This window comes from Lolium rigidum, chromosome 6, assembly GCF_022539505.1.
Source record: "Lolium rigidum isolate FL_2022 chromosome 6, APGP_CSIRO_Lrig_0.1, whole genome shotgun sequence".
In the NCBI taxonomy this organism is placed as follows: Eukaryota; Viridiplantae; Streptophyta; class Magnoliopsida; order Poales; family Poaceae; genus Lolium; species Lolium rigidum.
In genome coordinates, this window is record NC_061513.1 from 68,462,336 (window position 1) to 68,471,624 (window position 9,289).

The 9,289-nt window shown below is 43.5% G+C and overlaps 1 protein-coding gene across 1 annotated transcript; it reads right to left on the reverse strand.

Annotated features, from left to right (window-relative positions):
* Positions 1-803: 803 nt before the first annotated feature.
* LOC124663932 (polypyrimidine tract-binding protein homolog 3-like) lies at positions 804-6,384 on the reverse strand. Its single transcript, XM_047201562.1, has 15 exons — positions 6,220-6,384; positions 6,019-6,113; positions 5,822-5,893; positions 5,652-5,728; positions 4,176-4,257; positions 3,000-3,129; positions 2,702-2,766; positions 2,559-2,608; positions 2,436-2,477; positions 2,247-2,298; positions 2,083-2,131; positions 1,967-1,980; positions 1,729-1,836; positions 1,503-1,646; positions 804-1,392 (listed from the first exon to the last, which is right to left on the reverse strand). The coding sequence occupies exons 2-15, from the start codon at positions 6,073-6,075 to the stop codon at positions 1,003-1,005; spliced, it is 1,332 nt and encodes a 443-aa protein (XP_047057518.1). The 5' UTR covers positions 6,076-6,113; positions 6,220-6,384; the 3' UTR covers positions 804-1,002.
* Positions 6,385-9,289: the final 2,905 nt, after the last annotated feature.

The window sequence follows — 9,289 nt, forward strand, 5'->3', positions numbered from 1 at the left end:
GCGACGGGGTATGACAAGTAGAGCTCGTCTTCAGAGTCAGACAGATACGACCTGTCGCTGCGTGAGTCTGCAAGAAACCAAGAGAAACAACAGTCTTAACAAACCGAGCGGACATCAAGAAGATGAAGAAGAAGAAAAGAGACAGCTCGCTTGGGTTCCGCGAACCCACCTTCGGTGTAGTCGCTGAGGGAGGAATCATCCTCGTAGCTTCCAGCCCCCCTCAACGGTGGACGTGGCCACGAGGATCCGGGAGGCGGCCACGACGATCCGGGAGCCTCGGAGGAGGACTCTCGCTTCCGCTTCCCTGTCCCTGCCATCTCTCCCTCTCCTCGGCAGCCACTGCACTACCACGCGATCGATTGAACCGCGCAGGGAGATTGTAGGAAGCTACGGGAAAGAGGAGAGAATTGCAGGGGAGGGGGCGGCGCGCCGAGGAGGAAGACGAGACAGTATATTGTGGGAAGCGAGAAGCGACACGCGAGATGGATTTCGGGAATATACGGGAGAGCCCAGCTAAGTGGGCCGAGACGTTTGGAACAGCTCATTTACGGGCCAACGAATAAGTGGAAAACTAAATGCGAGCCCAACATCTGCCGCCTCGAACCCACATCTCAAAAAAATCACTCTACTCTCTTGTTATTCCGCTCATCAGCAAAACAGAACTTCTACTTGCCTTCAAAAGAGCAACAAAAAAAAAACTTCTACTAGGCCAACAGGAAAGGCCAGCAAGAGGCACCGGCATAGATATGTCCTCAGAAGCTCGTGCCAAACATAAGGATGATGCAAGTGAACAGGTAACACGAACAGAAGCAAACCATAGAAGGCTAACATAGTACAAATGAAGCAGTTTACACGCATCACACAAGATTTGAGTCAAGACAGAGTAGCAATCCTTTGTCACGGTGCAGACAAAGCTAGGTTGACAGAAAGAAGTTCAAAAGTTTACAGAGAAGAGGGGGGCATTTTTTTCTTTTTCAAATCCCCGCATTCCAGGAAGAACCTCTATATGTTCTGCATCTGGGAGAATGAAATTCTAATGGTAGACCCCTCAAGCTTGCTTGCATGCTTACAGACGAGTGCTTCGGTCGCCGCTTCCTCACTTTCAAACTGCACAAGAGCCTGCGTCTTGCCGCCTGCCTCAAACAGTTTTGACTTGACGACAGTGCCGTGCTCACTTACATGATCAAGGATCGCATCCTCGGTAATCTCTTGTGAAAGCGCCGAGATGTGGATCATCTTGGTTGGGGCACAGCAGTGGCGGTAGTTCTTAACCACGTTACTGTTGAACCGGTTAAGGTTGGAAGTTGAGTAGTCATTTGCATCAGGAGCTGGGGTAATAGTAGGGTATTTAGAGAAGTTAACTTCCAGTTTCTGTCCGAGTAGCATTGCTCCCTGTCGAAGTAAATTCCATTGGTATCAAGGGTGATTACAACAAACAGGTAAAGAGTGTAGGACCAATGACTGGAAGAACTAATGCAGGAGCTTAATTGACCACAAAGTACCTTTAAATAGTGTACAGCAAGCTCGGCCTGAAGCCCATCAGCCATCTGGACAAGGGCATGGTCTGGCTTATTGCGGAGTACCTTGATCCGCACTATATTTCCATAAATAGAAAACAGATTGAAGAGCTTATCCGCATCAACTCGCTGCACATAAAAGGCAATATAAAAGAGATAAGTATGATGTGAACAACTTGGGGAGTTGATGGCAAGTGAGGTCTCTACTTACATCACTGTTCAAGTTGCTAACTATAAGTGTGCAGCGATCATTGGTACCAGTCACTCCAGGAGGCAATGTTCCACCAAATGCAGCAGCAACCATTGCAGCCTGGCCCATCTGTTATAGAGACATTATAGCAGGCAAATCAATACTTTATGTGAGATAGAAGGTTTAGAGAAGCACCAAATGAAGCAGTGGAAACATATTGTGTGCTAAATTGGGGAAAAGGGAGTCCAAAAGAACAAACCTGTGCATATGCAGCTGGGGCCCAGAAAGACGATCAAAATAAAGAAGTTAAAATATATTTTCAATGTGATGACAAAGATGAATAAAGAAGCATGAAGGAACGTTGCAATGTCTTACCTCCAGGCTGTTGGAAACCAAAAAGACCACTAGGATCATTAAAACCAGGCTGTTCAAAGCAACAGTTACAAGGCTTAGCCACCAAAAATTGTCCAAATAACATAACGACCTTTACATAGTGGAAACAATAATACTAGGAAGAAAAAACGAAGAGAAGTAACTACCTGAGAAGATCTTGGACGTTGCTCTGTGGGCAAAGACGGATTTGTGAAATCTCTGAGGAAGAAAAGCATGGCTTTCAGTATGCAGAGATACAGAAACAAAGAATAAAATAAAAGTCAAAGAATAAAATAAAAGTGTGTTACAAACACTTCTAGCTAACCATACCAGATACAAAAATGAAGTCACCTTACCTAGATCTATCATTGTTGTAGTGAACTTGCAACTCGGTGAGACTGGAGGTTCAAGAGAACAAGATCAGACTCGGGACTTAAATGTAAAAGAAAATATAACATAGGAACTGCTCAAGGACATACTTTGAATACTGAATGTCTAGCTGGCAGCAACCATCATAAATGTTTCGTCCCTGAAAATATTTATTTTGGTGGATGTAAGAGATGTCTTAGCAAAAGCATTTGATCATTTAGTTCTGAAAGTTGTGTATGCAATAGATAGTTACATGCAAAGCACCAGCTGCTTGTATTCCACTTTGGCGTGATTCAAACTGTATGAGGGCTTGAAAACCTACATCACCAAGAAAATGAGTATTGTGATACACAAGTCCTTTGATTCAAAATGTGGTTAATTACCGATATTTCTAGTGGAAAAAACTGACTAGAAAATGGCTAGAAAGACTTCAAAATATGCATTGCAGAGCAATGTGCAAAAATACATCAGCGATTGTGTTCTATCTAAGAAGAAAATAAATATGCATGCAGTATAGGAAGAGTGAGAAGTAGAGACGGGAAGAATCTGACCAGCTGACTTTTGAAATGTGACAATCTTCTCCACAAATCCATAAGGAGAAAACACTTGATGAAGCACTTCGACAGTCATAGGATAGAGCATATGATGAACAGTAACTAAGAGAATTCGGTTGGGTTCGTCCTGAGGCCCAGCAGCAAACGAGTACCGAGAAAGAATAGAGGAAAGAGAAGAATGAATAGAGAAGAATATGCATCTAGTTGGAATAGAAGAGAGCAGAGAGAGCATGTAAACTAAATGAGTGATCTACAACAAATGGTGAAAATGTAGATGACAATAACAACAGTATGAAATAGTTAATACATATATATTTAACGACCTTATTCCCTTTTCTTTTTATTCAATTTAAATAAGTTAAAATGTAACAGCAGTATATTACATGGTTGGTGGCACGGAGAAGAGAATCTTCTTTCAGAGGAAAGTAGCACGCTAAGAAAGACCTAAACAGTTAAAATGGATTTACGCAACTTAGCGCCTACTTCCTGAAAAGAATCTTCTTCTAGTCAGTAGTGACATATTTCCCCATTTTCTTTTTATATAATTGAATTATTAATACGTAACAGCAGCATTAAATGGTTGGTTGCACGGAGAAAAGAATCTTCTTTAGCAAGCAGAGTAGCACACTATGAAATAACCAAACAGTTAAAAACAGATTTGAGCAACCTGATGCATACTTCATGAAAATAATCTTGTTTAGCAAGCACACTCTGAAAGGCCTAAGCAGCTAAATAGGGACCTACCTACCACCTACTTCATGACCAAGCGTGGGTATCATAACAAACCAGTTAAAACCCTGAGAACTACAAACCAACTAGCCAGGGCCCAAAAGATAGAACAGGTGATAAACGGATGCAACAAAACCATCATACACAGTTGGGTAAGAGCTTAGGTTTAAAAGTTATGACAAAGGGTCAACTATGCTAAGGTCAGATGATCTATTTTAAGAAAATGATGTTTTTTTATTGTGCCAGTAACTCATATATTATCAGTATTTTTTTTTAAGCTAGCTGTTCATTTCGGAGCTCTTTACCATTAAGTTGGTATCGTGAAGCAGATCCCAACTGACACTCAGAATACATAAATGCAACAAAATGCCATTTACCTAATAAGAAATTATCAAACTATAATAGCGGAGAGAACCCAAAGTGCAGCTGGATTTAATTGTGTACCTGATCAGGATTCCTTCCATGAGAGCTCTGATCAGTAGTCAGTTCTTGGTGAGATGAGTACTGCAAGTATACGTTTCTTCCCCTAAGATGGCATAAGAGCATGATAATTAATTAACTGAGCATAACATCATTGAATGAAATAGTGCAGCTTCGATCTTTCACTCCAAGATCAAATGGCGGCTCTCTGTCACTATCTTGGATAATCAGAACACACAAAAAAAACTGTGGAATAAATAGCTCTGCAGGCAGAAGCACAGGTGCAACCAAAGGTATTTATGGCATCAGTAGTGCCTCTATAGCAACAATATAACGATGTGGCGCAGTCCCAGCCTGAGGCGTCCAGTCTAGCAATATTTTTGGCATGTGGTGCCTGCCATATCCAAGTGGTGCCCCAGTAACGTCCATGTGACGCAATTTTTGTCGCCATGCCTAAATCTCAACCCTATGGATGGGTGAGCTTGATTTCCCGCGCCTAGGAGTAGAGAAATTGGCACACGTGGGAAACGGCAGCCATGTCGGGAAGGAAAAGGGAATTGGTAGGGAAAAGAGTTGTCCAGAGGCAGAGAGAGGGAGAGGGGGGGGGGGGTAGTGAGCGGGAGAGAAAGACAGGGAGAGAGACGGCCATGGTGGGGGGAGGGGGGGGGGAATTAGCCCCGTACCTTGACCTTGTCCTCTCCGGCAACCAGTCAACAACAGCAGCTACGGCCTCCGTACCACCTCGCCTGCTCCGCCCCAGCCACAATCACCTCCTCCAGCGACCCCTTTCCCCTCCTCCCGACAGCCCCTTTCCTCCCCAGCTTCGGGTGGTCCTCAAACTACAGATCCGCGAGCTGTAGGGCAGGGCACCTTGTACAACTAGGCTCCAATCCGGCCACCACTTGCTGCTACATGCGCATCAGGCCATGAGATCAGCAAGGTATGCTACCTTTCCCCGCCCCTTTCTCCTTATCCCTGCTCTTCCTCCCCCTGTCCGTCGCCGGTTGTGCTTTATTTTCTACCCTTGTGGTCTGAATTTCTAATGTACTCTGCCTTGTTGCCCAACGCCTACCCCTCTGCTCTGCTTCCAGGCTTCCACTCACTCTTTCTCTACTTCTCTTGACCCTCTTGTTGCAGCAAGTGGAAACCTACTCCGATGAGTTTTCAAAGAAGTCGTTTTATCATCTACATACAATGATTTAAGGGTTCGGTGTGTGTTACGGGCTATTCCATCAACTACTATTGTATTAGTTTGCCATGTTTATGTTGCCAAATTTCCTAATTTGCTGTCATATGAGTTAAAAAATAATTACATATTTCCTCTCATATTGCATCAATGAAGTAGCGATTTGATTTGCCATCATACATATTAGGTTATGTATATGATGTCGCCACGCCATACGCATATAGCCGTTATAATGTCATGAAGGGCGGCGGTCGACATAAACCGCAATACGCCATAAAACACTTGGGCGCAGCCAAAAAAGGAAATCTTAATACCTCACGCTAGGTTGAATGGTAGTGTAGTATTGGATGGCGCTGACTGAAGCCGCCAAATCCTCCATCTGGACAAGGGCCTGCACCAGAAGAAACTCCACATCACAATCGCAAAACGGTAAATCCATCTAATAACAACAGCTGAAACTAGCGAAACGGATGAGGGTTCCAACCTGGTTCTTGGCGCGCAGCATGACGAGCTTGGCGACCGTGCCAAAGGGCTGCACCACCTGGAGCAGATCGCTCTGCACACGCAACGAGACGACCGAAAAGTTCAAACTTTGAACCGGGGAAACATAATAGAATCCGGCGAGACAAGAAATTTCGCCGAACAAGGATAGAAGAAAAAGGGGGGCAGCGATTTGGTCACCTCGGAGATCTCATGCCCGACGTTGCGGATGTGGATCACCCTGGAGGGCTCGGCCATCCTCTCCCCGACGACGACTCCAATCGCACGCGACGAAACTGCAGCAACCCGGTGAAAAACAGATTAATCCAGGGGTTCGGGAACCAAGACTCGATCCGTGCGGCCGATGAGAGGAGCAGGGGAGGGATCGGGGAAGGGCGGTACCTCCGTTTGCTAGGGTTTTAGCGGTCGGGCGGGGGATCTAGGGTTTAGCTCCGTAGAATAAGACGAGGGGAGGACGGATGGAGAAGTGGAGATTTGAGAGGACGGAGCAAAGAAGGGATCCAAGATTTGTTTGGACTGCGGATTAGGATTAGGATTAGGTGAGCACCTGTTTGTTTGACAAGAGACCGACAAGACGAGCCTGCACGCAAGGGCTCCTGGGTTTTGCGGCCTTGTTTGGCTCGATAGGGAAAATTTCCTTTACCAGCCTCAGAATTGATCAAAAATTTGTAAACTTTGCGAAAATTGAGGCTCTACTAGTACAAATTTTCGCAGATTTGCAGACGAAAAGCTAGCCGGAATTGGGACAAAAATACTAGTCAGCGAATCTTCATTATCGTGTATCCCGTGTCTTGTTTGTTACGGGAGCGTGCGGATTTGCAACCCAAAAGCTACCCGAATATGGGGTAAAATACTTGTAGAGTTTGTTCGATTATTCTTTCGATGTTGCAATGTGTATAGAGTTTTCTTTTTTTCCTTTTTGTACCGGGAGGAGTCTTCTAGGGAAGACTCACGATAGTTCAAACAATGTGTTATGGGTGTGCGATTTGTTAAGATAGTTGAGGTTATGTTTGGTTAGCAACCAAAAAAAACCAACTCGACTTTCTAAAAATCATGTGAATATGCCAAATAGTTAAGATGCCTATCTTTTTTCATGATGCACATGTGTCTCCTTTCCTACTATGAGCTTTTGTGCAACTCAATTGTAGGAACTGAGCTTTACTAGCAGCCACATATTCTTCCGCCACCATTATCTAGACTCCGTGGTCCTTTCACTTGTCGTCCTAGACCAGCTCCTACATCGTTGGCCCACGACGATGTCATATTATTCACGATACTCATCGGACCATCATATGTCAATGATAAGTCTCGTCATTGTCTCCCATTTTTGTCTCTCGCAAACAGGAACTCTCTCTCTAACTCTTTGTGTCTCTCTCTAACGGGTTAAATGTTAAGTGTTATTTATCTTAAGCCTAAGACAAAATCATATCAAGTAGCTAGCATTTTCACTTAGATCTTATCTTTTCACTTATTTCGGCTTTGAATGGCTTGATTCCATCTCCTTAAATCATAGAATAAAATAAATTGTTGTTAAGCAAAATGACATTTAAGAAAACCTCTTTTGTTTTTTTGGACCAATGGCAGGGAGAACTCCACATTAAAGAAATATATATCTATATTTTTTATAAAGCAAAAGTTCACTAAAATATATTTATGATAGTCTATCTTCGCATGCTGCATATCAATGTCACCAAGTAATCATATATGTATACCAGTTCGTGGATTTTACAACATATATGTATTAGTCAAACATTTCAGTTACACAAAACACGCTAAATTACGATACATTTAATATTTGGAGGGCTCGTGATCGACATTTTACGCCCATGTTACATATAGAAAATCTAATATAGTAATTAATTAAACTAGAAATCTTCGTCAGCATGGCCTTTGCAGGAGCCCGAGGCCACAACAGTGCCCGCTCCACTCTTGGAAGACGTAAGCTTTTTTCTCTTCGGCTTGAGTTCATTGACGAAGACCTCCAGCGAGTCAGAATCCTCCAACGACGACTCAATATAGGGTTAGAGGCCGGGTGTGCGCCTTCACTTGGCATCATGGGGGATGGGACACCAACGGCCTGTGAAGGCCACGAGGCCTTGCGGAAAGCGAAGCCCTTAGCGTCGCCTCCTTTCCTCGCTCTGAGCGCGAGCAATGATTGGTAACTCGACGCATATCTACAGCGCCGGGGCATTGTTCATGTAGTTTGTTCAACCATTTTTGCAAGTCTAAGCTACCAGCGGCTCTCACTCGATTTATAGACGAGCCTAGGGTGGCCAGAAGGCAGCTAAACAGTGGGAAAAATAAGCTCAAAAATATCACACACGGTTTAGTTGAAAGAACGAATCTGCAAAGATGGACGATATGCACAAGATTCAGGAGAGAGTAAACATTTGCTTATATCACATATGATTTTTAAAAATTCTCTTGAAACACATAAATGTGATTTTATTTTTTTAAATGGCGGGAGCACTGGTGCCCATGAACCAAAAATATATGTTCGTACCAATGCCTTTTAAATGCATTAGTTTGTTATATTAGTCTTGTTTATGGTGATAGCCAAATATAAACATCAAATATAACTATATGACCAAGCAAAGTAACATACACAATAACATAAAAAATAATACATTGGTATCCTCATCGTTTATTGTATAAGCTGCCAAATGAGCCAATACTTTTACATCAAGTAGATTGATTTCGTGATCTCTTAAAAATCATATATGCTAATTTTCTTAGATTATGTATATATATAGAAGTCTATTTACTTCATAGGGACAAAGAATATGCACACTGTCCAACAGGTGCATGTTAGAATGTCGAAGACCAACTTAAGAGACACTCTGGCTTATGTGTGTACAATCACCGCGATGGTGTCATGCCTCTATAACAATATTACCCACCAGGTGATTGGGCGTTAGGTATATATCCCTTTCAAGAGTATAAATTTGTTTAGACTAGACGGGAACTTACTATTAGAATCCATGCAATAATTAGGATGGCATGTGGTGGCGCACCTCGTTATTTGTATGGGATCACATGTGGTAGGTGATCAGTTCTCGGTTGAAGGTCATACCCGACATGGTTGGTGTAGGCTACAACGATGCCCCAAGTGTTGTTTCCCTCCTAAGAGGCGTTGTCGTGGATTTGTACCCTCCACCTTGGCTCCAGGTGAAAGCCTAGGTCCAGTGAGCCGGACGAGCAGTGGCAATGCTTCGGCTCCGTCCCTTCCTTAAGGCGCCACCCTAGGGTTTCGGTCGTCGTGGTTATATTTCGTGGTCATTTGCGAAGTTGCCCATTGAAAGGACACGAATGTCGCCTAGAGGGGGGGTGAATAGGCGATTTAAAACTTTTACGAGATGGGCTTAACAAATGCGGAATAAAACTAGCGTTTACTTTGTCAAGCCCAAAGCCTATAAACTATGGTTCACCTATGTGCACCAAAAACTTATTC

Coding starts and splice junctions, on each gene's coding strand:
- LOC124663932 (XM_047201562.1), bottom strand. CDS start 6,075: ATGGCCGAGCCCTCCAGGGTGATCCACATCCGCAACGTCGGGCATGAG. Junction 5,894..6,018: donor TCGGGCATGAGATCTCCGAG/GTGACCAAATCG, acceptor TTGCGTGTGCAG/AGCGATCTGCTCCAGGTGGT. Junction 5,729..5,821: donor TGCTGCGCGCCAAGAACCAG/GTTGGAACCCTC, acceptor CTTCTGGTGCAG/GCCCTTGTCCAGATGGAGGA.